Source organism: Melanerpes formicivorus, unplaced genomic scaffold (genome assembly GCF_026170545.1).
Source record: "Melanerpes formicivorus ecotype bairdi unplaced genomic scaffold, bMelFor1.0.p_v2 SCAF_2, whole genome shotgun sequence".
NCBI classification, from domain to species: domain Eukaryota; kingdom Metazoa; phylum Chordata; class Aves; order Piciformes; family Picidae; genus Melanerpes; species Melanerpes formicivorus.
The window spans coordinates 55,943,362-55,971,048 of NW_027142354.1; the positions used below are offsets into that span (position 1 = coordinate 55,943,362).

Below are 27,687 nucleotides of genomic sequence, written 5' to 3' on the forward strand. Positions count from 1 at the left end.
CTGGGATGCTGTCACCCCGGCACGGAGCGGGGCTGACCCTTGGGGACTGGGATGCTATCACCCTGGCACGGAGCAGGGCTGACACTTGGGGACTGAGATGCTGTCACCTCGGCATGGAGCAGGGCTGACACTTGGGGACTGAGATGCTGTCACCCCGGCATGGAGCAGGGCTGACCCTTGGGGACTGGGATGCTGTCACCTCGGCATGGAGCAGGGCTGACGCTTGGGGACTGGGATGCTGTCACCTCGGCATGGAGCAGGGCTGACCCTTGGGGACTGGGATGCTGTCACCTCGGCATGGAGCAGGGCTGACACTTGGGGACTGGGATGCTGTCACCTCGGCATGGAGCAGGGCTGACACTTGGGGACTGGGATGCTGCCGTCCCAGCATCAAACAGGGCTGACACTTGGGGACCAGGATGCCGTCAGCCCAACATGGAGCGGGGCTAACGCATGGCAGCTGGGATGCTCTCACCCCGGCATGGAGCAGGGCTGATACTGGGGGACGTGGATGCCATCACGGCAGCGTGGAGCAAGGCTGACCCTTGGGGACTGGGGTGGTGGCAGTGCAGCATCAGCAGGAGGTGACCATGTGCCACCTCGGGGACGGGTCGGAGCCGGGCCGGTGGGATAACGGCAGTTTATTTCTGGTATACAGCTGTGTGGTGCAGGGTCGTGGTGGCAGGTGGAGCAGGGGCGGGGGGCTGTGCCCTGGGAGGGGCAGCTGCAGGCTGGGAATAGGGCTGGGCTGGCTCTGACAACGTGTCCTCGGGAAAGGCAAGGGGTGGTAAGGGCTCCTTGAACGGGAAAGGTGCCAGAGCCCTGGCAGCCCAAACACATCCTCTTTTCTCAGGGCTACTCTTGCTGGCCCCAAGGCTGTGTCCTCTGGGTGGGTGGCTGCAGTCACAGAAGCAGCATCTCCTGGCACCCCAGCTGGTTCCTGCTCACCCCTGGGTGAGGGAACCCAGTACTTTGGGGACCCTTAGCCCTCCTTAGCCCAGGCCCTGCCATGTAACTGTGTCCGTTCTGAGCCCCTCCTCTCCTTATCACGGCTCCCAAACCTCTCTCTGGCACTGCTGCCCTCAGGTGGCCTCTGCCCGTCCCTCCACCCCCTTACAGGGCTTCCTGTGGGGATACCAGCTCGTCCCCCAGAGGCTCTCGGCATTGTCTTCTGCACCAACACATCCTTCAGACCCTCTGCAACCTGTGACGTTTCCTTCACCTCCCCTGCCCTGGCTGCCACAGCAGCCTCTGCTCTTCCTTTCCTTCCATCCCGCAGGGGTGGGGACAGGGATGGGCTGAGTCTGGGAACGGGGACAGTGGCAGGGTACATGATGAGGCTGCCTGTCCTTGCCGCGGCCAGGGTGGGAGGACACCTGTAAACAGTCCCCTCGACGTGGCAATAAATAACTCTGACTTTCTTCCTGGCCACCAGGGAGGGATTTGGGGGAATGCCTTTGAGGGGAAAAAAAAAGGGATCAAAAGTGAAAAAAAAAAGAGGGAAAAAAAAGGCAAGCAATGGTTTAAATTGAAACCAGCCAGACCTGGAGGCTGGGAGAGGCTGCTTGGCCACGCTGCCCACTTGGTGCTGCCCACCCTGTGACGGCATGGGTGGTGGCACTGGCCGTGCCACCCTGGGGCAGCAGACCTGCGGTGACATCCTGGGCTGACACCTTGCCGCTGGGGACAGGACCCTCAGAGGGGACCAGCGAGCCCAGCCCCGTCCTGGCCATGAGGCATGGGGCCAGCTGGTGGGCGGGAGCTGCAGAGGGAGGGGGCTATGACGGGGGCTGGGCACACGCCACTGCCTGCCCTGCCTGCCCTGCCTGCCCTGCCTGCCCTGCCTGCTGACCACGCAGTCCTGCCCCGAAAGGTTAAGGTGGTAAAAATAGAGAGGGCCATGGGCTGGAGGGCGGGTAGGAGGCAGCTGACCCCGCTGGCACGCCGAGGAGCTGTGGCAGCTCCGCTGGGGAGTGGGGACGCCAGTTGTTTTGCGGGGACCTCAGCCCCGAAGGTTGGGGTGTTCCCGGTGTGGGATCAGCAGGTGGCATCACCGGGAAGAGGGTGACCTGGCTGGGGCTGGCCGGTCTAGGAGGTGCAGGGGGCCCCCGAGGGCAGCCCCCCCGGCTTCAGGCGCAGGCTGCCGGTCCAGCCCCGGGGGCAGAGGTTGAAGCTGTGGATGCCGGGGCTCTTGGTCCCCGAGTCTTCGGAGTCGAGGGAGACGTCCGAGTCCGTCGGGGACCGGGAGGTGCAGCGCTTGGCCGGGGACCGCCCGCCCACCACGGGGGATGGCAAGGGGCTCTTGGGGCTGGGGGACAGCCTGGGGACGGGGCAGGAGGGCACGCTGGGTTGCATCAGGAGTCGGCGACCCTCTGCCCAGGCAGCTCGAGGCATCCCAGGGGAGGTACAAAATTGGGGGCCGTCAGCCCGGGGCGATCGCAAGGGGCTTTTGTGTATGGGCGACGGGGTGCCCAGGCTCCCGGGAACGCTGCTGGCAGCCTGCAGTGCCAAGGCTCTGGAGCCCTCCAGCCGTGCTGGCCGGGGGGACTGGGGCAGGCTGGGGGAACCGGAGAGGATGGGGACGAAGGGCCGGGAGCCCTCCGGCCCCGCGGCGCCGGGCTCGGAGCTCTTCCTGCGGGCAGCGTTGATGATGTTCCTGGCGAGCCGCGCCTGTAGCTGCCGGCTGGCCCGGGGGTCCGCATCCTGCCGCAGCGGGGACAGGGACCTCTCGCTCCACGGAGGTGACATGGGGGGTCCCTCGTCCAGCTCGGGCACAGAGACTGGGCTGGCCCAGCCGTCCAGGCTGCCCGGGCGTTGTGCCAGCCGGGGGGTCCAGGTGGGCGAGGCGGGGAGGGACTGCCGCCTTTCCTGGAGGGGGACAGAGAGCAGGTTAGTGCCAGGGGATGAAGGGGGCAAAGCAGAGGGACAGGGACAGGATTGGTGCCAGGGCAAGCTTCGTGCTGGCTCGGCCCCACAGGAGCGGGGGATGCATCTTCATGCATCGCACCCTCTGCAAGGCCTCCCCCAGAGTGCATTTGCTTCTGCACAGCTTCCTTGACAGCCAAAGCTGTCGGGGCAGGCCGAGCCTGCAGCTGATCATCCCTGGGGCTTCTCATGGCCGACGGCTGCCTAAAGCCTTGCTCTGGGTGATGCACGGGGGTCCCCCTGCACTCCCCCCGGGGGTCCATTGCCCAGCAGACAGCAGGAAAGAGAAAAGCCAGGTCTGGCAGTGCAGAGAGTGTATTCAGAAAGAGAGGGGGAAACCAGAAAGACGCAGGAGAAGTGAAAGCACGTTGGAAAGGCAGCTTGTGACTGCGGGGAGAGAAGTGGGAGTGAGGGCTGGGCAGGAGCAAGGCTGCATCTCGAGCATCAGGCTGAGCATCACCCAGCAGCCCTGCTGCTGCCAGCCCTTCTCTGCCCGGCACATCCCTTGCTCCCAGCCGTGCCAAGCAGCGCTGCTTGTCCCCAGCTCTGGCACCCAGCGTGGCCAGAGAGAGGGCCCTGTGGTGTCCTCAGTCCCAGCATTGTGGAGCTCTGCTGTCCTCCCAGGGGTGTGGTTCTTCCTCTGTAGTGTGGAAGCAAATAAGGAGAGATCCCAAAGAAAAGAGTCAGGAGAGTCAGCAAGAGAGTCAGGAGCAGGCACAGTGAGGCTGAGTGGAGGATCCCCTCTGGGTTTGCTTTGGTAGGAGACCGGTAGCAGCCAGCAGGATAGAGGGGCTGCGGGTGAGCAGGCAGAGCTGGTAGCTGCTGGCTGTGAGAGCTGGAAAGGCAGGAGGCAAGGAAAGGGTGGAGCCAGAGATGCGATGCTCCATAGAGCTTCCAGGTGAGAGAAGAGAGAAAGCACCGGTGGGCCCACGGGACAGGCTCACAACAGATCTTTGGGATCCCATGGGATCTGCACAACTCCTGCCACCTCCCTGGGACCCCTTGGCTCCCACTGTGCCAGGGGCTGGGCAGTGCCCATCTCACCCAGTGTCCCAGCACTGCAGTCTCCCAGCTACCTCTTTTTTTTTTTCTTTCTCCTGTTTCCTTCAGTTTTTTTCCCCTTTTCTGTGGTTGGTTTGCCTTTTGCCACACCCACGAGCGGTTAGGGAGGACTCGGCCAGTGGAGGGAAGCCTGAAACTTCCACCTTTTCCTCTCTGCCATCACTACTTGTAGTAAAAGGAAGGTTTCCACACCTGTGGCTCGATGCCGGCGTTCCTGGTGGAGTAGGAGGGCCGGGGTGCCTGGAAGCCTGCCTTGGCTCGGGGGGGCAGCAGGCGGCACGGGGAGGCCAGCAGCACTTCGGTCGGGGCTCCCGGGTTGGCGTGGCTGCTGTGATTCAGGGGCGGAGCCCCAGCCGCTCCGGGAAAGGGGCTGGAGGTGGTCTGAGCAGCGCTGGGCACGGCGGGGGGATGCCACACTGGGGAAGGAGGTAACGGAGAGGTGGGACAGGAAGTTTGCTGGGGGTAGGGGTAGGCATCGGGAAGAGAGGGTCTGGGTGGGGGCACCTCCTGAGGCGTGGACCTAGCTGGCCCCTTGGATGGGGAGAGGATGAAGAGAGAAGACTGGAGCTGGTAGGGCTGGTGCTTGGAGATCTCCAGCTCCTTCTGTGAGGCTTCGTTCTCCATCAGGTTGCCACCATACAGAGATGCTGGGGGGGTTTTGGAGGGCCTGGAGGGACTCTTAGAGAGCCGTCTGGGGACCATGGGTGACAGGCAAGCATTGACATCATACTTCCAGGAGGGAGGCAGGGACATCGTGGGTGATGGGGACCGCAGCAGCTCAGGCTGAGAGGGAGCTTCAATGATGAATTTCTCCATCCTGGATTGCCGGCGGGCAAAGAGCTCAGCCCCCTTCCCTCTGGCTTCAGTGAGGTTGTGGTTGGGCTGTGGCTTTGGTTTGGGCTTGATGGTAGGAGACTTGAGGCAGGACGACCAAGCTGGAGCATCTTCAGCCACTGGAAGATGCTGCCCACTCCTGGCCGTGCTGTTGGGGACAAAGTTGGAGGCTTCAGCCCCGAGGGCAAAGGGCTCATCCTCAACACTGGGCTCCCCCTGCTCCTTCTGCTTCTTCCTGCTGTCTGCACTCTGTACCAGGTCCAGCAGGTCAGGGTTGGGGCCCAGCTTTGGCTTCTCCACGAAGGTGAACATAGGCTTTTTGCTGGCCCTCCGAGCAGCTGACTCTTCCAGGATCCCTGTTTTGGGCAGGGGGTTTGGCCCACTCACTCCATAGCCCAGGGGGGCACCTGGCAGCACCTTCTGTTCCCAGGGAGGGTACAAGGCCGAGTAGGCAGGGGGAGAGCGGACACGGGTGAGCGGTGGGGGGCTACTCAGGGTCTCCGCATAGGTGGGCGGTGGGGGCAGCTCCGTGGCAGGGGGTCCCTCCTCAGCATGGCCGCTGGCAGGGGATGTCTGGGTGCCAAAGGGTCTGGCTGTCCGGTTCTTCACGGGCTGGGGCTTGGCCAGGGTGAGATGGACCTCGTAGTACTGCCGGTTCTGTGCCCCATTCTGCTGCTGGCCGGCTGGCGATGCCAGCCCGGTGACCGTCCCTGCCGGTGCGTTGGGCACCTCGCTGGGCACATCTCCGGGCACTCCGCTGCTCCTCCCCTCCTCGGGGCTTTGTGGCGGGACAGGAGTCGTCACGCTCGGCCTGGCAGGGGGTGCTGCGTCCTCAAGCCTCCCCGCCCCGCTCTCCATCCTGCTGGCTGCCTGCTCCTGCACACCGTTGGTGGCAGCCAACGCCATGTTCTCCTTCAGGTAGACGCTGAGTGGCACTTGCTGGGCTTCTGCAGGCGACTCCCGGCAAGGGGAGGTGTCCACCCGTCGCCGCTCTCCCGGGGTTCTGGGCTGGTCAGGCTCTGGCTTCATCCCCTGCCTCTCGCCCTCCTCCATGGCTGCTGGCGGGCGCCGAGGCGCGGGGCTCAGCGGCAGCGCCCCGCCATGCCCAGCCCCGGCCAGCCCATCGACGCGCTGCTTGCGGCGGTTGAAGAGCAGCACGCCCTTGGAGCTGGGGGCGGGGGCCGTGGTGAGCTGCGCTGCGATCCTCTGGCTCCGCGCCTTCGCCTCCTTCAGCTCCTTCTCTGAGAGGCTGGCACTGCGGGAGAGACCTGGGCAGAAGGGAAAGTGGGGTCAGGAGGGCTGAGAGGGGATGTGAGACTGCCAGCTGTTCCAGCAGGTATCCCCCAGCAGCCCATCCCCTTCCCTGGCTGCTGGGGGAAGGCAAGAGAGATGCTCCAGGGCTGGGTTGTGCAGGGGATATTGCAGTCCAAGAGTGATGAGCAGAGCCCCCACTGAGATGCTGAACTGCAGCTCTGCACCCCAGGGAGACAGATGACAAAGCCCAGGAAACACCCAGGACCTTTTCAGTATCACTGTCAGTATCACTAAGGTTGGAAGAGACCTCGAGGATCATCGAGTCCAACCTGTCACCACAGACCTCACGCAGGGAGGGAGGACCCTGCTGCCCAGTGTGGATACTCCTTTTCTCCCACTGCACCCTGGATTTCAGCTGGGCTCTTTGCAGCCACTGCGGTGACCATATGGGAAAGGAATTTCACCAAGGGCTTTGTAGCTCACACAGATTTGCCCCCAGCTTGAAGAGGCAGTGGGTAGGGAAGAGGTCAGCACTTGTCTCCCAGCCCCTCGCCCCAAATCCCAGCACACTCAGCTCCTAGTGGGCAGGAAAACTCCTCCTGGCAAGGCCGGTGGGTGGCCCCATCTGGAGACTGATTTATGGAGCAACACGAGATGGCAGCAGCCGACAGAAGCTGCGCAGATCCTGACCCGCCGGACGCAGGCACAGCCCACAGCAAGGAGCCAACCTCATGCCTTCGGAGGCCACTCGAGAGCTAAAAGCCAAGTGCCAAAAGTCCAGTGAAAGTTCCGTGGCGAGCAGCCGGAGTGTTGCTGGGCTTCTCGTGTGCTGGCCAGAAGGTCAGGGCAGCAGCCCTTCCCGAAGGCCAAAGGGGTGTGGAGCTGCCGGGAAGGCGTTTTCTCAGGGTGAGACATTTCCTACCAGCTCACCCCGAAGCGCCTGGGGGAAGCCAACGTCCCGCACCGCGCCGAGGCCACTGCTCGGGGACAGACACTGCTGCAGAGCACCAGCATCACCCCAGCGCCCACCAAGGGTACAACCTGCTCCTCAAAGGTGCTGCTGGGATGGCTGTGGTGGGCTGTCCTTGCTCCAGCCCCAGCAGGGAGGTGGGTGGCCAGGTCTGCCCACTCCAAGCTCCGCTCCCCCGGATGCCGCTAGCGCCTGCTCCCCTTCCCTTCCCATCCCTTCCCTTCTTCCCTTCCTTCATGTGTTTCTCATTTTCTTGCCTTCTGTGCCGCTTGGGAGCCTTCCAGGATATTTTCAGCAGTGGCTCAGCCTACCAGCAAAGGAAGGGATGAATGACTAAGCCAAATCCTTCCAGCAAGCCCACGATGAAGCAGGAGGGCTGTTGCAAGTTGGGCATCTTCTCTTCCTCACCCGTCATCCCTCCCACCTCCCTCAGCACACAAGTCCCTGCCCGCGTCCTAGCACTGCCAAGGTGTGCAGGATGGACCTCCTGCCCTGCAAGGGCTGGAAAGGAGAAGGAGGAGGGAGAAGGAAGACGTCAACCTTTGGGCTGACCCAACAGGAGAGTTTGGGCTGGGCATGGGGGAAAGGTGGCAGAAATGCCAGTAGAAAATCTCTGCTGGAAACAAGGACCCCGTCCGCAGCGGCGATGCCGGCGGCCAGCACCTCCCCCGTTAGCGCCCGGCATTGTTTAACGCCCGGGGTTCTATTTGCTTTGGCGGTGGCACAGAGCGGGGCCGCGGTTTCCTCTGGCCGGGCTGGCTGGAGGGCGGCCAGCACCGCTGCTCCCGCTCCGCGGGGTCAGCCCCGCCGCCTTTATCTCCGAAACAGAGGAGAAATACGTCCCAGGAGCTGTTGAGAAACAAGCCACAGGCTCCAGATGTCTGCGAGTTTCGCGCTCCGAGCCGAACATCCCTGCTTCCTCGGAGGCTGAGGCCGCCTAAGAAGCCAAGCTCTCGATGGAGCCATTTCGCAGCCTCTCGTTCTTGCTACTGCCTTTTAACAGCAACTGAGGGGGCCCTGGGAGATCTCCTCCGTGCTGGAGGGATGACTCAGCTCTTGGCCAGCCCATTCCTGCTTGGACTAGCCACCGGATGCGCCCCTACGTAGCTGGGACCAACACCGGGATTTTGCCTGAGGCATCTCCATCCCTTGCTGCTGCTCCGGGCACAAACACCCTCCGGGACAGGGAGTGCTGCTGGGTGTGAGTTCCCTGCCTGAAATGCCCAACTTGGCATCCACTTCCAGCATCACCTTGCAGCCTCCCATCCCCTACACTCCTCTGGCAGCCCCTCTGCCCACCTGGTACCCACCACTCCTGGGCTGCTCCACCTGAGCCTGCTAGAAATGAATCCTTCAGGATACTAACAGGGATGCTGGGGTTAAGAATGGCTCCTCACATACAATGTTTATACATGGATGGAGCACACCAGAGCCTCTGTCAGGCCAGAGGAAACTGCAGAGGACAACTGTACACTGTCCTGCTTGCAGAGCCACGCAGAGCCCAGCAGACAGACAAATGGACAGATGGACCCTGAAGCCCTGCAACACAGCTCTGCAGGCACCATTGCAAATGTGGCTCATCATTGTTCAACTCCAGGGTGCCATCCCATCCCCATATGAAGGGTAGGGACCACCTTCTTCCCCTCTGCCCTCCAGCCTGAGCCACAGGATGGGCCTTTAGCCACCTGCTGTGGTGGCTGGAAGGACCCTGTCACCTGAGGTGGCTTCTGCACCCCTCCTTCCCCTCCACCTCAGGGAACATCCCTTCATCCTCCACCATCCCTTGCCAGCCTAGGGCTAGGGTCTGACTGGGTGCTTTCCCCAGTCCCAAGCAGATGGGAGGGAGCTCAATGGGCTGCAGATGGCCAGATGGCAGGGAGGAGGAGGAGGAGAGGTGCAGGGCTGAAGGCAGGCTGAGCAGTGCAGGAGGAGGTGAAAGAGAAGGTGTGGATGGCTGAAGGCGCCAGGGGCTCAGGCAGCAGTGGACATCAGCTTCCGCCCATTAACAGCAGTCCAGGCCAAAAGCTGAAGGGTGAGCAGCGCTTCTCCTACTCTTCCACTCTTCCTTCCTTCCTTCCCACACCACACACTGGCTCACCACCACGCTGCCCTTCGGGAAGGAAATGCCTCTCCTCTCCAAATGGCCCAGCTTCTCCCAAGAACAATGAATCCAGCTCTGCCAGCTCTCTCCACTGATGTGTCCCCACGCTAGGGGGTCCCGCCCCCAGCCCTGTGGTCCAGGGATGCCAAGGAAGGAGATGCTCCTCACACCTCGCCGTGGTGGATCCACTGAAGCAGCACTGGCAAACAGCCCACGAGGGCTGTTTCAATGTAATGCACTTCAGCTCCAGCCAGAGGAGCCTACAGACCTCTATCTATGGATTTATATAGGTGCTTGCTCCCTAAGCCTCCCACTGCTCCAGGGGTGACTTCCAACCACCTCCCCCAAGTGCAGGGCTTAACAGCTCCTTACTAAGCCGTCAGTCATCCTTCCTGCAGCACGTACTGTGCTCTCTCCTCCAGAGTGAGGATGACGAGGGTGATGAAAGGCATTTTTCTTGTTCTCCCCTCCTGGCCAGATGGGAAAAAAAAAAAAAAAGAGAGGAATAATTCCTTCCAGCTCAGCTTTCCGTGCAAAGGATGAGTCCCCACACAGCGCTACTGCAGAGCCTCTGAAGCGCAGCCAGCAAAGGCTGCAGTCACCATCCAACCCCAAATGGTGAGGGAGGATGTACCAGACCCTGCCTGTGGCCCGCCCTGCCCTGATATGGGCTCCAAGATCGGAATGAGATGAGAACTTGGCCCCAGAATTGCAGGGAGGGCTGGCAGCCCAGGGCTCTCCGAGCTGACTGGCTCAGCCTGGGAGTCGCTGGACTCCATGTGGCTGCAGTGGCAGAAGAAGAAGTCGGTGACTTGGAAGTTGTCACCTTGCAGCTGTGGGTGGCTATGAGCACTGGGTGTGGTGAGAAGTCCTTGTACAGAGAAGCTAAGAGGTACCAGAGGGCAGGTAGGGCCAGTGGGATGCAGCAGGCCACTGTGAAATCTTGGCTTGAAGGCTCCAAAACCTTCAGCTGGGGCTCTCTCCCTAAACTGCTTCTGCTTTGGATGATCAGGCAACCCAACACTGCAGCCCAGGATGCTCAGGATGTCCCACTGGGCCACCCTCTGCTCCCAGGGCTGTCCCAGCACCAGGCAGAGCACGGGTCAGAAACCCCAAATCCACCTTCACACAGCGCAGCAGCTGCCACCCATAACCCGCAGGCATTTCCCCCCCTTCCTGGTCATTCCTTGGGCTGCAGAGAGTCAGCCCACACGGTGCCTCTTGCTGACAAAATCCCCCTGGGAGAAGCCAGCACTGAACTGAGACCAAACCCCATCTGTCCACAAGCCACCACGGTGTCACCTGCCTGCCACAAGCCCCAGTGCAGAGCCACAGCCTGGCAGTGCTGGGGGAGGGGGGCTCCAGTGTTTTCACCCAGACCCTGAGGGCTTTGGACACCGAGGAAATGTAAGCAGGTTTTTTGGCAGGGAAAGCAGCTGGCCTTTTGCCCCAGCTACAGCTGTGCAGGGCTTTTTTTTTCTGCAGTGCTCTCTAACTTGCACACATTTCAGTCTGTGCTCCCCTCCTGCTCCCAGAGTTATCCCAAATAATCTGCTGCCAGGAAAACAAGGAAGGTGGCACAGACAGGCTGTCGAGTAAGCTAGAAACAGATCAGATTCAAATGCAGGGGGGGTGGGGGGGGGGGTTTTAAAATGACTCTTTTCTGCCTCATTCCCAGTTTCCAACCCTCCTTTACCTCCAGGAACCTCCAGGAAGTCTGTGCCCAGGCAGGCTGGCCCTGCAGACCCGAAATGCTGCAGCTCAAGAGGTGGGTTTGTGTGTGGTGGGAGCAAGCTCTGCTGCCTGGCAGGGCACACCACGCTGGGCCTCTCCCGGCTGGCGCCTTTGCCACTGACAAAATCTGGCACAGCGAGAAAATTCGATGCGCTTGCAAGTTCCCCCTGTGCTCTGTTTGCAAGGGCTTTGCTGGATTTGGAGATCTTTGCCTCCTCCTGGCTCACAGCTGTGCCCCTGCTTGGCCCGGGACTCGGCACCCAAATCCTGCCCCCCAAAGGCCCCACAGCCTCCCAGCAGCAAACCCTGGGGCGCCCATCTCCCACCCGGGAGCAAGAGCAGAAGAGCCTGGGGGGGGAGTGTTGAATTTGAATGGAGGCTGGCTGCCCCTGCCCAGCCCTGCTTCCCTGGGGGGAAGCTGAGGGGATGCAAGGAGCAGCCCCAGCCCTGCAGGCATCTACACTGAAGAAGAAGAGGCTGCTGCTACCACCAAAGTGGAGGCAGCACCTTCCCCTAGCTGGCTAAAATTAAGATTCTAGCGTTGCAAAAGGAGGCTGCAGCTGGGCAGCCCTCCTGACACCCTTCCACCCAGACTACAGCTGAGCTGGCCCATCCCACGGCCAGGTACCACAGCGACCACATCCTGCCTCGCAGGTGAGTCTCAGTTTCCCTCTGCCTGCTCATGCTTGGACTTGCCATGATACATCCTGGGCTGTCGGGACCCAGTAACAGCCCTGCCAGGCTGGTGCCACCAGCCAGAAGTGCTGCTCTGGCCAGAGAAGGTCACCTGGCTCGGCTCGTCCCTGTCGGATGGACGGAGCGGGGAGGGGAGTGGGATGAACCGGGGCCTTTGCCTGTCTCTTGCACAACCCGTAAGGGATCCATCCCGCTGGCTGCCAAGCCGGAGGGACAGCCCTCGTGTCCCCTGCGCGGGGTGGCACAGCCAGGGGAGATCGAGTCGTCGCCGAAGGGGGGCAGGGGGCATTGCTTGGGAAGACGCTCTGCAGAGCTGGGAGCAGAGAATGAAGGGGGACTCCCAGATCCCCACGCTGCGCCCCATGCCCGAGCCCTGGGTGTGGGCAGAGGGAACCGACACCCACTCCCCTAATTTATAAAGAGAAACCCCACTCAGCCCTCCTCTTCCCCAGGGCTGTCTGCGACTCCACTCTCCTGCCCTTCACCCGCAATCAGCACCCCACGGGGGCTGCTGGACGAGCACCTTCTGACCGCCATGCATCCTCATACCCTCCCCTGCACTGCCAGCCCCTGGCACCGCTGGACATCCCTCGATCCCACCACCCCCGGCACCCCCATCTCCGTTCCCACCCACTCCCGCTTCTGTGCTGGCACCCCCCGGTCTCCCGGTCCCTGCCCCGGCACCCCCCAGCCCAGCCCGGAGGCAGCCGCCGCCTCCCTAGCCCCGGCCCTACCCGCGGTGCCGGTGCCGGTGCCGCCGCCGCCCCTCGCAGCCCGACTGCACCGGGGAGGAGGCGGCGGGCAGGAAAGTTGCGGCAGCTCCGCCCTCGGAACGGGCCCGGGGGGGGGGAGCAGCGGGAGGGGGCCGGGGCTGGGGGGTGATGGGTCCCGTCGGCCCTGCCCCTGCCAGCACCGCCTGCCCGACCGGACGGGACGGGTCACCCTTCCCCGGCGGCACCGGCAGCCGCCCCGCCGCCCCGGCTGCCCCCGGTGGCCCTGCCCTGCCGGTTCCCAACCCAGCTGGGGCTGCCGAGGTGAGAGCAGCCAGGACATCTCTTTGCCCAGCTGGGTGCATTCCCCTTGCCCAATCCTGTGCATCTCCTGAGCTGATGCTGAGCAATCCCCTTACTCCTTCCCCCGACATCCCCGGTCTTTTCCCAGGGCATCCCCCCTGCCCAGCCCTTCACATCCCGTTAACCCATCCTGGGCCATCTTCCTTTCCTAGCCTGGGACATGCCACTATCCCATCTGGGCTACTGCCCTGCACAACCCTGTGCATCCCTTTATCCCTGCTCTATACAATCTCCTTACTCACCCCAGCTTTATTCCTTCTTGGGGCATCCCCCTTTCCCAGCCCTGCACATTGCCTTACCCCAGCCCTGTGCACCTCTCTTACCCCAGTCCTCACCTTCCTCCCCCTTCCATCCTCCCAGTGCAGCTGGGGACCTGTAGCACCTCAGGTTTCATAGTATCATAGTATAGTATCATAGTATCAGTCAGGGTTGGAAGGGACCACAAGGATCAGCTAGTTCCAACCCCCCTGCCATGGGCTGGGACACCCCACACTAGATCAGGCTGCCCAGAGCCTCATCCAGCCTGGGCTTAAACACTTCCAGGGACAGGGCCCCAACCACCTCCCTGGACAACTCATTCCAGGGCTTCACCACTCTCATGGGGAAGAACTTCCTCCTCACCTCCAGCCTGAATCTCCCCACCTCCAGCTTCATTCCATTCCCCCTAGTCCTATCACTCCCTGAGATCCTCAACAGTCCCTCCCCAGCCTTCCTGCAGCCCCCTTCAGATACTGGAAGGCCACAATTAGGTCACCTGGTTGTCTTCTCTTCTCCAGACTGAACAGCCCCAACTCCTTCAGTCTGTCCTCATAGGAGAGGTGCTCCAGCCCTCTGCTCATCCTCCTGGCCCTTCTCTGGACACCTTCCAGCACCTCCATATCCCTTCTGTAACAGGGGCTCCAGAACTGGAGGCAGTACTCCAGGTGGGTCTCAGACGCCGGTGAGGAAGCAGAGCCTCCCCTGGTTGCCAGTTTACCCAAAGAGTTGGGGGGCTTGGGATGGGGCAACAATCCAGTGTCACCACCCTGGGGATTCCCCGGGAAGAGCACCAAAAGCCCTCTGCCACAGGTGAGAAGGGGACCACAGGGCTGGGCGAGACGATTCCTGCAGGAGGCAGCGTCCCCTCCCACCTCCATCCCGCCGCTCCCCGCCGGCGCTGCCCAGCTGCCGGGCACGGCTGTGAGCAGGAGCAGCCTCTCCCTCTTCCCATGCCTGTCCACACCGCAGGATGAGCTCTTGGCCTCAGTTTTTTTTCCCTTTCTAATTTCCTTTCTTTCTGCCTCCCTTTACTCCTGTGTTTCTTTTGGTGCTTTTCTGGTGTTAGAGGGAGGCTGGCACCGGCGCTGCCTCGGCAGCCCCCAGGGAGCGAAACCTTCCCTTTATTTGCACACCAGACAGAGAAACCAGTCCTGCCTCCTGCATCTCCCAGCCTCTACCCGGGGCTCACTCCCCAGCCCGCTCCTAGAGGTGCCAACCAGCCGGGGCCGCTGTGCAGGATATTTGGGAGCAGCCAGCCTGGCCTTGGGCTGCTGGATGGGGACCAAAGGGGCACCCGGGACCTGCCTGGGTGGGTCTGCACTGCTTGGCCAGGGGGAAAGGGAAGGGGGAGAAGGGGGAAATCTGCTTTGCTCCCAGCTCTTAAGGCCACCACTGCATGATTTTTGGTGCAGGTGCATGCACTCTTTTCATTCACAGGAGCTGTGTGGAAGAGGAAGGTATTTTATCCCTAGTCAGCTACAAGGAGAAGAGGAACAAATCCCTGACACCTCCTGGGGATGCTCCTGCTAACACCCTGCCACTGTTGATGCCATCTGAATGGGAACCTGCTCTTCCCTCCCTCTTCTGTTGTTGTCCCTGCTCCGAACCAATCCTGGAGGGGTTTTGCAAGGTCCTGGCGATGCTCCCAGTGCTCAGGACCCTCAGTGACATCCTGCCTGGAGGCTCTGGAAAGTCTGACTGGTCCCTCAGGCAGTGGCTGGTGGTGATCTCACTTGGAGGGGGAGGAAACGGGACAGACAAAGTCTTTCCAACAAACCTGTTGAGTTACTTTAAAATTCCAGGCTGGCAGCAGAAGTGCTGGATGGCTGCACGGGTTAGGAAAATGCTGAGCCTGGACAGAGTCAGGCCTGACCTTTCTCCACCGCAGATCTGCCATCCCGGAGCAGAGTGAGGAATGGGAAGGCTATTTGGATCCATCTGGTTTCAGCGTGCTGAGCTCTGAAACATGACGCCCGCACGGCCGGGAGAGCTGCTGGGGCAGCAGTGAGCCAAGGAACTTGGCTGATCTTCCCAGCCCTCATCCCTTCCCGGGAGCCGCTGGCTTTGAGGACACAAAGAGAAGGCTTCAAAAAGAAGCGGGATGGGGGTGGGGAGAGGGGGAGGATGGGACAGACTCCGGACACCGGGTTCATTCTGAGCATCCCAAGCCGCTCCCGTCCCTCCCCATCCTGAGGGCTGCTTTGGGGAAACCAGGCTCTGAGTGGCAGCATCCGATGACGCCCTCCCATGGGGACAGTGACACTCTCGCCTCCCTGCCGCATGGCAGCTGAGATAACAGCTGGGCAGGAGCAAAATAGAAAGGGTGGAAGCAGAGTTTGAGAATGCATCTGATGCCTGCAAGAGGATGGGTCTAATCCTGCGGGAGCATCTCCCCTGGGTGGGGAGGTCTGTGGTGAGCCCAGCTACGTGCCTGTGTTTGTGCCGCTGTAGCTGAAGGGACAGGCCCAGAGGGCTGTGAAGTGAGGCAATGGCAGAGAGGATTGTAGGAACCAACCAGCCTGAAATAAAGTGCTTAAGTTTTAAAGCAGGGGCTGTAAGGAAGATGGCCCCAAGCCACATAACAGATGCTTGGTCACCCCTGCTCTGACCGACTCGGGAGCAGTGTCACAGGCAGCACCCCAGGAACTGGCCCTGAGCGGGGCAGGGTCCCACTGAGACCCAAGGCCAGGAGGAGGGCCAGGAAGCTATCTCACTTATGCCCCACTTGGGGTTCAGCTGAGCACTTGGACGCTGTGGGAACTCACCCTCTGCCTTCCCACCCCCTTCCCGAGAAAAGCTGCAGATTCCTCCTTATTTTTAGGGCCAGAGAGATCATCTCAAGCTAAAAAAGTCCCAGCAGCTCGGCCGGGAGCCTGGGACCTCTAACCCAGCAGAGGTCCTGCCCTGGGAAGAGCCAGGCGTTCCCACCACCAGGCTGGGCAGCAGCAGCCCCAGAAGCAGAGCAGCACTTTGGGGGGTGGCCAAAGGGATTCCCTCTTACCTGCTTTCCTCGGCTCACCGCTGGCGTCGATGAGGACCTGCTGGATCTTCACCACTTTCCACTCCTGGTCGGGGTTAGCTGTGAGACTGAATGCTGTGGTGGGCAGCTCTAGGGCAGACTTGGGGCTTTGCTGGGGGGCTGCAGGCTCAGTCACCAAGGCCAGGCTGCCATCATGCAATGAGGGTCCTGTTGTGTCCCCGTTGAGTCCCTCAGGCTGCCTCTGGCAGCTCTCATTTTCCTTCCCTCCCAGCGGCCCCATCTGTCCCTCCTGCTTGTCTGTCTCAGAGGCAGGAGCATCCAGGAGCTGATGGCACCTCTGCCCTTCTCTGCTCCCTGTCTCCTGCCAGCATCTGGTGTCCCTCTCAGTGTCCCCTTCATCCATCCCACAGACACATGGGGGTTGTGCAGTGTCACCAGGCAGGGGGCAGCTGGGCTGGGTTTTCGGACAGGGCTGCTGGAGCCTTGCCTTCAGCATCTTTGCCACTTGTGTGCAGTACTGACACTCCAAGGCCTTTCAAACCCAGTCTGTGTGGGTGAGCAGCTGGCTTCTCCCCAGCAACATCCCTCGAAGCACAGCCCGTGTCTGAGAGGGAAGGTGGTCACAGGCCAGGCAGGAGCCCAGCTTTACTCTTCTTGCAGGCAGGACCAGGCACGATGCTGCAGCAACAGGCAGCTTCCAGAGCCTCAGCTGGAGGGATCTGCCTGGAGGACACAGGTCACCAAGGAGGATTTTGTAGGAATTTCTCTTGTCCAGGTGGGCAGAGGAGCAATGCCTAAAGACCTGTGGAAAGGGAAGGGGAACACTGAGGATACCTATGCATGAGGATGCTTATGCGTGGGGATGGTTGTGCATGCACTGAGTCCTTCTGGACACAGCCAGTAGAGTGGCTCCCTGTACTCCCAGCCCAGGCTCCAGCCCTGGCCTAGCCCTGTCAGGGTGAAATCCCTAACAGCTAATTTGGAAATCCCCCCCTACCTTATCATGACACAGGGACCACGATGGATTCTCCAACCCAGCAGCTGGCCAAGGAGGAAAAGCAGCTCCTGCACAACCCAAACCCCTTCCTGACTTAGTGCAAAGGCTTTGCAGTGGGACAAGACAATGCACCAGGGGGAGCTCAGGCAGGATCAACCCCTGCAGCTTCACCTGGGGCTCACACAGCTTTGCTGATAAACTTCCCCTGTCCTTAGCAAGTTGTTTTGGAGGTGAAGGCAGGTGTGAGAGCAAGCAGTGAAAGCTTTGCTGCCGAACAGGCACTCAGGCAGTCCCCAGATGCAAGGTTGGTTTTCTGGGGGGTTTTGGAGGGATTTTTGAGAATGCCCAAAGGAAATCTTCTGTCCTTTGTGAAATCCTTCCTCTGCTGCAATTATTCAACATGGATTTACAAAGAGATCCGGGGTGTGTGTGGGGGGAAATTCTGTGTTTCTCTCTGAAATGGGAATCTCACCCTGCTCTTTATGTAATTCAGGGCCCCAGTGCTTGCAGGAAGCCACCCACATCTTGCCTTAGAAACATAGCAAGTGGTGGGAGCAGGAAGGTACTGGCTTATCTCAAATGAGGATGAAGAGAAAGCTGCTGAAAACAGCCTCAGCCCGGTGCGGGTCGGCAGAGATCCCCTCAGAGTCTGTCCTCTGCCTGCTCCCACCCCCTCGCCCCATCCGCGGGGAGAAGGTTTCTCAGGCAGCACGGCTCTCACCCATCCTACACCCTATCTGCCTTGGCTGGGTGAGCCTGCACCGCCCTGAAAACCACCTCCCAGAGCCACCCCCTTCCACCTCGGGAGCGCTTTCTGCAGATGGGCATATCCTGCGGACGGGCGCCCACGGTCCCGGCGTTCCCCAGGCAAACCCCTCCTCGGCGAGCCCCAGGCAGCGGCGTTCCCCGAGGACGCGGGGCCGCCCACGCCGCCGAAACACCGAGTCACGCATCTGCTGCCTCACGGGGGGCCCGCCCGAGCCTGGCACCGCGGCGGCGGAGCTGCCGGTGGAGGAGCCGGTGGAGAAGCCGCCTTCCCCTTGGGACAGGGCTCTTGAGCTCTGCAACGGCTCAGGGAGGCACTGTTTATGGGTAAGGAGCATCTCCAGCAACAGCTGCGGGGCTGATCCTGTCTGGTGTGAGACTGGCTGGGTAGGTCGGCTGTATGCACCCTGGCTCCCTCGGTCCAGCTACGAGGAGCAGCACTGCCAACCACCTCCACACGAGCAGGCTGAGATAAACCCCCTGCCCGTGCAGACCCCTGCAGGAAGAGTGAAGCCTGAAGGTCATTTGTCAGGGTGATTTCAGGGGTGCAGCACCAAACTGGGGGAGTAAGGGATGCTCAAGTCAAGTACTGGTGCCCAGCTTCCAGCCCCAGCAAACCATTGCCTGGCCACAGTCACCTCGGGGAAGCACTTCGTGCTCCTTTGAAGCAAGTCCCTACAAGCAGCAGTCCCTACAAGCAGCAAGTCCCCACAAGAAGCTGCAAAATGATGCCAGAGGAGGGAACAACAATAATAATTAATGATAATAACAACAGTACAAATGCAGAAGTAATTAAATCCCCAAAGTGCTGAGATCTGGCAGCAGGGAGACCTTTTTGCTCTGCTATCTTTCCCTGCCCACTCGCTGGCGGGTGATGCACAGCCCTCCCCCCACTGCCTGCCTTTCTCACACCCTGCCACCCCCCCACCATTGAGGAAAGGAAAACTAAAGTTAACTTTCCACCTCCCACACAAATATTTTTGGCAGGCGTTGCTGGCATTCAGGCTGCCTAGCCCGGGGGAGACAGGACCTGAAGAAAGTTTTCGTCTCTCCCTGCTCCTGGCACCTACCAGGGAGACCACGGTGGCCTGGACTGCTTCTAGCCCTGCCACGGTGCAGGGGCAGGAGGTGGGACCTCCAGTGGTGGACCTCCAGGACGGCCCTGGGGATTGCAGGTGGCCTGGCCACCGGCATGCTGTGGAGTGAGGGTCAGGTTTGTCCCCAGGCTGGGGCTCCATCCCTGGTTTCCCGTGCTGTCCCCAGGCCAGGGCTCCATCCCTGGTTTCCCGTGCTGTCCCCAGGCCGGGGCTCCATCCCTGGTTTCCCGTGCTGTCCCCAGGCTGGGGCTCCATCCCTGGTTTCCCGTGTTGTCCCCAGACACATCGCTGCCCGGCGCTTGGTTTTCATCATCGTTAAACAAGCCGGGCCGCGGCTGGGGGAGGAAGGGGCGTGAAAGCTGTCCCCGGCACAGCAGGAGCTCTCCGGTTTCCCGAGGTCAGGCAGCAGGTCGCTGTCACTCAGGCAGGACCCTGCTGTCCAGACTTGCAGTCCCCAGCTCCAGTCACAAGATCAGCTCCATCCCTTTCCAAAATAGCCCAGCCACAACGTATAAATCTGGGGATCTTCACACCTTTCCCATGCCAGCAGCTGAATGTCCCCTTGGGGGCACCCTGTGGCACCTTCCCTCCGTGGCACCTTCTCCACACGGCACCTTCCACCCCGTGGCATCGCGCGGGGCAAGGAGCCTGGCTCAGCTGCATCCCCAAGGGTCAACCACGAGTCCCTGGAGGGCCCTGTGTTTCTTTAAGGGACTGCTGCCTTCACAGCTGATACAGGAGATGTCTCTGCGGTGTAGCTGTCACCCAGGCACTTGGAGCTGTGCCTGGACCGCCCTGTGCCCGGACACTCTCCCATCTGCTGCAATCCAATATCCCTCCCTGGCTCCCTGGGTACCTGGTCAGGATGTGCTGCTGAGCCACGTGCCGGGGTGAGGCATGGCAGAGCTGCCTGCAGGGTGAGCCCTGTCTGCATGAGCCCCTCTGCATGACCCCCACTGCTGAACCCCAAAACCTTGCAGGGCTGGGGCCAGCTGGGTGTCCCCACCCCGTGCCACCCTAACGTCCTTTCACAGCAGGTGGGGACCACTCCGAGCAGGGAGGGGATGGCAACGGGAGGGATGTGACTGGGCAGTGAGGGATGGGCGGAGAAAAACCTTCTCCAAAGGAGCCAAGAGGTCTCTGCAAGGGTCCAGCAGCCGGGGAAGGAGTGAGGGGAAACCAGGATGGGATGTGATTGCTTCCCTGGAAATCCCTGTCAGGATGAAAGAAGAGATGGCAGGTCCCCTCCTTTGGCATGACAGGTCCCCGGTCTCACCAGGCAGGGATTGTGGGAGGGGGTGGCTGCACCCCCGGCTCAGGCAGGCGAGGCAGAGGCTGGCAGGCACCGCAGCCGGCAGCATGCTGGGGAAAACAAAAGCCTTTTGCAGCACTGATTTAGTACCTGGATGGAAAGAGGGATGGAAAAAACAACATTCCTGAGTGCCTGTCCCCGTGCAACCCCCACTGTCTCCAGTGCCCCAGCCCGCCTGTGGGGACGAGGGGCTGCTGGTCCTGGCACGCAGATGCCCACACCGAGCTGCACCCTCATCCCCTGCCAACGGCCGGTGGGGGGAAGCAGCTGGAGAAACACCCAGCGATAGCATGAGGCCTGTGGGGGCACTGGAGGAGTTGTCCTGACTAAGCAGTGAGGAGAGCAAGGGAAGAGGAGGAGAGCAAGGGAAGAGGAGGACAGCAGCATCTCGGACAGCTGGACCACATCCGCTCTTTACTCCACCCCACGCTGGAAGCAAGGTCTGGACGTGGCTGCAGGGGCTGCTCTGCTGCATGCAACAACCCATATCAAGCCCCAGTGGTTGTTTGCACCCCCTCCACTGCCCTGGCTCCCCAGGGCTGCCTTTTGTCTGGCTGCAGCTCTCAGCAAGCTTGCTCTCTTCCTCCCACCATTCAAACGACCTCCCAGCCTCAGGCTGGGGTGAGCTCCAGCAAACTCTGGTGTTCCATGAGGAGTTGCATCCATCAAACATCAGCCTGAGCACTCCAGCTGAGTGAAACTGACCTTGCTCAGCCCTCCTAGATAGATTCAGATGTCAGTGTATCCTACCCCATCATCCCTAACAGGGCCAGCTGACCTGAGGGTCCCATGGGGACCATCCCAGAAGCTGCCCACACCCCGGCTGCATGGCACAGCCCTGCACAGGGCAGGTCCCAGCTCTTTGTTTATCTTGGACTTTCCCTTCAACTTCAGCTCTTGCATCCCTGAGCCTGAGGACAGCCCCTGCCTGGCCATCACAGCTGCCTCCAGCTCTTCTCATTGCAGTTTTGGGAAGCAAAGCACCAGATTTGCTAACTGCTTCAGACCCCAGGTCCCACCAGGTGCAGCCCAGTGCAAGCCAAAGGTGCCACCGAGGTGGGAGGGCTGTGCCAAGGGACCCTGGCTGCTGCTGCTTGGAGACACAGGCAGTCAGCTGGAGCCCTGACAGATTGCTGTGGGAAGCCAGGGATGAAAATGCAGCTCAGCCTTTCCAAAGCTCAAACAAAATGTAAAATCAGAGAGGCCCAAGGGAAAAGAGAGCCAAGCTCTGGGCTGCAGAGCAGACCCAAGCCACACCACAGTGAGCTGGCTTGGTGAGCTGGGTACAGGCAGCTCCTGTTTCCCCATCTCCACACATCCCTGCCTGCCCTGGGCACCTCACCTTTGTTATCCACCACACAGGAACAGCCCTGGCTGCACTACACAGCCACTGGCACAGCAGGTCCCACACCCAAATTTCCCCACAGAGCTGCAGCAGCAGATGCCAGAGGGAGGGCTGGCACCACTGTGCTTTCATTCCTTTCCCACATGAGACCACTGAACATTTGCTGGGGGGGTGGGGGTAGGGAATGATGCCAGCTAACTAGACAAAATCCCACTCCTGGAGGTGAGCATGGAGGGCAGAGCAGCCTCCCATGCTGGGGCTGAGGCTGACTCTGCAGTGAGGTTGGGGCTCATCCCTCAGCCACGTTGGCCCCCGGGGAGCTCAGCCTCAGCAAACAGAAACCACGACCCATTAACTAAGCAGAAAAAGCCACATGGGCTCGACAAGCCAGTTTGAGCAACCTCTGCCTATTCAGGGCCGGCCAAGCCCTGAGACTGACAGCCAGAACATCCCAGCCCTCCCGGGGTCCAGGGGCTGCTGAGCTTCCTGGGGCAGTGTGAGCCACTGCCTGAGCTCACAGCCCCGTTTGCTGCTGTGGCAGCCTCGCCAGCTCTCCCCCAAGCTGACAAAAGAGGGGCCAAGACCTGGGGCTGCAGGGATCAGTGTACACAACCTGCCCACGCATATGTGCGAGGTCCATGGCTCGGTAGAGGTTTGCCAAGCCGCAGCAGCCCTATCCTCCACCCCACCCTCCTGCTGTGACCCCTCCACCAGCCGCTCCTGGAGCCCTAAAGCCTGGAGGAGGTGGATGAGGAATGGATCTGGGCTGCTAAAAGATGGGGAGTATCTCCTTACCAGCTCCCACACCCGCAGCCCTGGCCAGCCCCTTAGTCCCCAGCTCTGAGTCCAGGGAGGCAGGATGGGGCCTGAGAGGAGAGGTGGATGCACAGAGTCCGGGGACCACCAGGAGCAGGATGAAGGAGATGTTAGTACTGCAGTGAGAGGACAGGGAGTGAGTGCACCCGAGCGCAGGGTCCGGCCCCTCCAAGCCCCACGGGCAGCGCTCGGATCTGTCCATGGGAAACAAAGAGCATCCCGGGGAGGGGGCTGTTTTCCTTCCAGCCCAGGAAAGCAGCCAAACCCCAGCACATGCCCGTTCCCAGGCCTTGGCTCCAGCGGCACAGCAGGCTGGTGGCCTTGGGATGCGAAGTTTGCTCCCATCCGGCTCGCCCGAGGCTGCAAGGGTGGAGGCAGCAAGGCAGCAGAGGTCCCGAGGCCGGCACACGGCCACCAACCATCGCCACTCGGAGCAGTCCCTGTGCGACTTGCAGTGCAGGGGAAAACGGGCAGGAGGTGGAAGGGGAAGGGTGCTCGGGGCAGCTTTTTAGGATGGGGCTGTGCATGCATGAGCGACAGAAGCAGCGTTGGTGTGTCTGTCTGTGTGTCTGTGCCGGTGTCCGTGTGTCTGCGTGTGTGTTCTCAGCAGCCTGGCTCTCTCTCCGGCAAAAGTCCTTGTGCAGTAGGAATAAACACGCCGAGGACACATCCAAGCCAGTGCAAACAGCCCCTGACCGAGCCGCTCGCTCTCAACCCTCTGTTTTCTTTCTCCGCTTTTCCTCTCCTTTCTTAACCCCTTCGGGAGCCCACGGGACCAGCACTGGAAGCCTTGGGAGCTGCTACAGCCAGACGCTGCAGACGCGGGAGGAAGGTTTGTCCCTAGGAGGGAAGACAATGAGGTGCCTGGGTCCCCCCCAGGGCATAGGGCTGGCTCTGCTGCCCCAAACGCCCCCTGCCCAGCGCTGCTCTCTTTCTTCTTCCCCCACCCTCCAGCACAGTCCCATGGAAGCTCATCCTCTCCCCAGCAGCTCCGGGGGCTCCTGGGGAAAAGGGCTGCTCCCCACTCCAAATCTCCATCCTACCCCAGCCGTGGGCAGGCTGTATGCTGGCAGGGAGTCACCACATCCCGGGCAGGAGCAAGGAGCCAAGAGGGGGAAGCACAGGGAAAACACGCCAGGAGTCTCGAGAAGCCCACCTCCACTCTCCTCTCTGCTGGAAGAGACCCCTCGGAGCCGGAGTCTGCCAATACCCGTGCCAGAGGTTCACGTCCTGTGACACCTCTCTGTCCCTGCAAGCACCAAGAGCTGTCCCTGGCCAGCATCCCACTGGGACAGTCACAGAGCCCAGGATAACTCCAGCAAGCCCGGAGATGCTCGTACTCACCGTGCTCACCTCTATCCCCTTCTCTTTCCTCCCGTGGGGAAGCAAAGCTCTCTGCTCTCCCTGCGCTCCAGGGGGGTCAAGTCCATGCTCCTCCTGCGGTGCCCGGGCCCCGGGGTCCGGGCTGGGAGCTGGGGGCCAGCAGCGCCCCGGTCTCCTCCTCTGCTCTCCTCCAGCCACACGGCGCAGGGCAGGGTGAACGGGGGGGAGAGGGGCGGGAGGAGGGGAGTGGGGAAATGAAACTTTAATAGCACAGAGCCCCTTTTGTTTCCCAGCATATGGGATATTTCATACATGCTGAAGGCATTAACCACCTATATTCTTCAAGCGCTCGCAGCGGCTGGGAGCATGGCCCCGCGCTCGGCTCGGGGGCATGGTGTCTGTCCCGGGGGCCCGGAGCCGGCAGCCAGCGGCCCCTCTGCCCCGACACCCCTCCCTGCAGGGGGAGAATCCTTCATTACAGCCTGGAAAACTGTTTGGTTACGCCAGGATCACCCCCCTGCAGGATTCCGTCCCCCCCAAAAGTGCAGCCAGCCTCCCCGCTCCAGCCCAAGGCCAGGAAAGGGGTGCCCCTGGCTTGGGGACTTCACCCCTGGGACTTCACTCCCCCTGACATCCCTGGGGGGTTTGAGACCCCAGACATCCCTCCCACCCCAGGGATGTGGCAGAACCCTAGAACTGTGAACAACAGTGGCAGAGAGGGTCTGTGGAGGGCTGGAGTTGTCCCCTCCTGCACCCCTGAGAACAGCAAGAAGGCAAGGTGTGGGTAGGGAAGGGCTGGAAAATATCCGTGTTGGATGTCCTCAGGATGTTCATCCCTTTCCCTTCAAGGCACCCGGGGACAGAGCAGGGTGCCTGTAGAACGTGGTGGTGCCACTTCAGCAGGCAGCAAAGAGACTCCTCCGTGTGCCTCGCAGGGGGGATGGCTGTCACTGCTCTCTGCAGATCCCACCAGCCACCTCCGTGTTGGATGGGGCCAGCTGGGCTCCCTGGCATTGCACCCCTCTTCTCTTCCCACAAAACAGATACTAACTTCAATCTGATGGTCAGGAGAGGACAACAGCTGGTGGCAAACCTCCAAGTGGGGCGTACTCTTTCCCACAAATCATGTGGGCCTCTCAGCAGCGGAGCTCTTCAGACAACCTCCCGCTCTGCCTGGGCACCCACCAGGGCTCCCAAAGTGGGTTCCTCTCCCCCAGCCCTCATATTCTTGGCCAGCCAGTGGGGGAAGGCATCAGCCCAGCTCGGCCAGGGTTGAAGGGAGACGCTGTCCATCCCGTGGGGCCGCAGCCCAGCCTGTCCTCGAACATCCTGGCCCATGCTGCGCAGGGTGCAGGGTAAATGGGTGCTTTGTGCAGCCTCCATCCAGCCACAGTCTGATCTGAAATAAAACCCACAGCCAGTAAAAGGCCTTTATGGCTCTTCAGAGCTCGTAAACCTGCAGGGCCGGCGGCCGGGGGCCAGCTGATTGGGGGCTGCTGCGAAAATTTACTGCAGATTTTTTGGTAAGTCAAACATTGCAGCCCTCAGAGCCCCGGGAACGGTTTGTGGAGCAGATCCCAGAGGCAGGGACAGAACAAGGGATGCTTTATTGGGGGGAGGGAAAAGGGAGGGCTCGCAGGTCTCACCCAGCCCCGTGGTTAACATCAACGCAGTTTTAGACCTGAAGGCGAGGCATGCTTCGCAGAGCGCGGCTCCAGAAGCCCTGGCGTGAGGATGGATCCAGGCTGCGACTCCTGCGGGCACAAGGCTGCGCTGCCCCGGGACGCAGGCAATCCTCACCAGCGTGTCCCCCCCTACCCGGGGGGTGCCGTCGAGCCGGGCTGCGCTGGCACCTCCTCACGCCACAGCTCCGCGGGTGACCTTGTGGCAAGGCTGTGCCGTGGGGCAGGAAGAGCCGGGACGGGGCGGCTGAGCTTGTCGTGGGAGCCAGGAGAATTTGGAGAGAATGAGAGGAAGCGGCCGGGGTGGGGAGCGTGCGAGGGAAGGCGGGCAGAGGGAGGGAAGGCATTTTTTCCTTGCCAGTGTCTTGGCTGCTTCGGTGTGAACTGCTATAAATTTGCTCCTTATCTCTCGGGCCATTTAATGTTTTCATGAAAAGAAAATAGTCTGCAGGGGGAAAAAAAAAAAGACCCTGCTGATAAAATATCCTTTTGGCGTGGGGAGGAATGTTAAACGTCTCTAATCAGCAGGGGCTGGGGCTGGGGCGGGCGCTCCCGGGGCTGGCAAGCAGCTGGGAAGTTGTGGGGATGAGGCAATGCCTGGAGCAGACTGGCCCCGTGCCCACCTGGGGTGAGGGAGGGTCAGCGTCTGCGCCCCTGGGCGCCCCTCACCTCGTGAGACTGGATGGCTGGAAGGAGGGGGGGAGCTGGGACAGCTCCAGCCACGCCACCCAGCAGGGTCTGACACCTCATGGTGAACAAGTTGAACCAAAACCTACCAGAAATTGGGAATCTGGGGGGTAAATCCAGTTGGAATAGGGATATGGATCCAAATCCATCTTGGTTACTGCTTAGGAACAGGCAGGGGCCAGGGATCCACAGGTGGCTTAGCATCTCCAGCACCTGCAGCCCTCACCTGCGCTCATACCCATGCAGAAGCAAGCATGGAGTGTCAAAAGTCCCACAGAGCTGGAAGCATCCTTCCCCTCCTTCCCCGGGAGAGCTGGCTCAGGGACAAGCTGCTCTTTTGATGCAAAAGTGAATCCTGAAGGAGCTTCCCAAAGCACAACCCGATTTTTGTGCCAGGTTGGGCAGGATGGCAAGAACCCCCCCTGGAGCATCCCACCTGCCCCTGTGCTAACCATCCTTGCTCCTTACGAGGCCTGGGGTGGAGGGCTGGGGGCAGCAGCTTGCAGTCCCCACGCTTGAGCTGCAGGACCAGGTCCTGTTTGGTTGCACGCCTGTACCACCCCCTCCCTGAGCTACATGCATGAGACTTCTCCCTTCCTTCCTCCGAGCGCTGGGTGATGTGACAGCTGTCATCTCACACGCTGGCACATCCCTGGCTGGGAGCATCCCTGCAGCATAGCTTCCTGGAGGATATCCCCAGCCCGGGGCACAGGGACGTGTGAGCCTCTGAGGCACATCTTCATCCTCAGGCTGAGAAATGCTATCAAGCGAGCCCAGAATGTGAGTGCAAAGGGGATTTTTCAGGGTGGGAAGAAATGGCTATCAGGGATGGTTTTTTTTTTCCCTTCACACTCTCCACCCCCCCTCCCTCCCCTCCCCTTTGGTAATGTTTCATTTCATATTCCAAGAGATCAGAAATACCATTTCAAATGAAAAAAAATCAAACCCTTCTGTTTCAACACACTGCTTGGCCCCACATCCTCATGCACTCACACACCCACATACCAGCTCCGCTTCCAAGCCCAGCCCCAGCCCGTTTCCAGGCAGTGCTTTCTCCCCGGCCAGCCCCATACCCCCGCATCCCACCTCCCCTGCCAGCCGCGCTGCCGACCCCGTCCTGCCACCCCCGGTCCCCTCTCTGCAGGCGTTCTCTGGCACATCCACCGCGTGGAAGTAGGATGTGCATTTGGGTGCCAAAACACGCGCGGCGGCCGCGCCAGCAGCGCCTGCAGGGCTGCACAGAGCTGCCTGTGTTGTGGCGGCTCACGCCGCCGACTTTTGTGGGCAGGCTCTGGCTCTACCTGACACGGTGGGGAGGAGCCAGGAGCTGGCACTTGCCGTCGACGCCGACCTGTCAAAGTTGGTTTGGTGCCAGGTCTCTCACTCTTTGCTTTAACATCTGTCTGTGTGCCTGCTCTCACCTTTCTGTGGGGCGGTTTTTGTGCCTTTCAGAGGAAAAAAAAAGGGGGGGGGGGAGGAAGAGTGTTTTGCAAATTCGGAGTTGCTTGGCTCGTGGGGATGACTGGCAGCACGACTGGCATCACAGTGGCATCATGGCATGAAGACCCTGGCTGTGCACGGGCTGTGGGCACCCAGCATCCTTCTGCCAAGGGATTTGGGCCACCTCGGGCGGGAGACACGAGGGTCCTGGAGCCTCCCCCTGCAAAGCTCCCCGCAGCAGCTCCCCAGGAGCTCCGGCACAGCCCTGCCTCCACTGCTTTTCCTGCCCTCTGGAGGAACCCCCCTGTCCTGCCGCCGTCTGCCTCTGACGCAGGC

General features: G+C 61.0%; 1 protein-coding gene across 1 annotated transcript; it reads right to left on the reverse strand.

Annotated features, from left to right (window-relative positions):
• Nucleotides 1-626: 626 nt before the first annotated feature.
• On the reverse strand, nt 627-23,708 carry SYNPO (synaptopodin). The gene is made up of 4 exons (XM_068162226.1): nt 23,564-23,708; nt 15,909-16,689; nt 4,180-6,089; nt 627-2,868 (listed from the first exon to the last, which is right to left on the reverse strand). The coding sequence occupies exons 2-4, from the start codon at nt 16,381-16,383 to the stop codon at nt 2,089-2,091; spliced, it is 3,165 nt and encodes a 1,054-aa protein (XP_068018327.1). The 5' UTR covers nt 16,384-16,689; nt 23,564-23,708; the 3' UTR covers nt 627-2,088.
• Between the last annotated feature and the right edge of the window lie 3,979 nt (nt 23,709-27,687).

Coding starts and splice junctions, on each gene's coding strand:
- SYNPO (XM_068162226.1), bottom strand. CDS start 16,383: ATGCTGAAGGCAAGGCTCCAGCAGCCCTGTCCGAAAACCCAGCCCAGC. Junction 6,090..15,908: donor CGGTGAGCCGAGGAAAGCAG/GTAAGAGGGAAT, acceptor CCTTCTGCCCAG/GTCTCTCCCGCAGTGCCAGC. Junction 2,869..4,179: donor ACGCCGGCATCGAGCCACAG/GTGTGGAAACCT, acceptor GTCCCCCTCCAG/GAAAGGCGGCAGTCCCTCCC.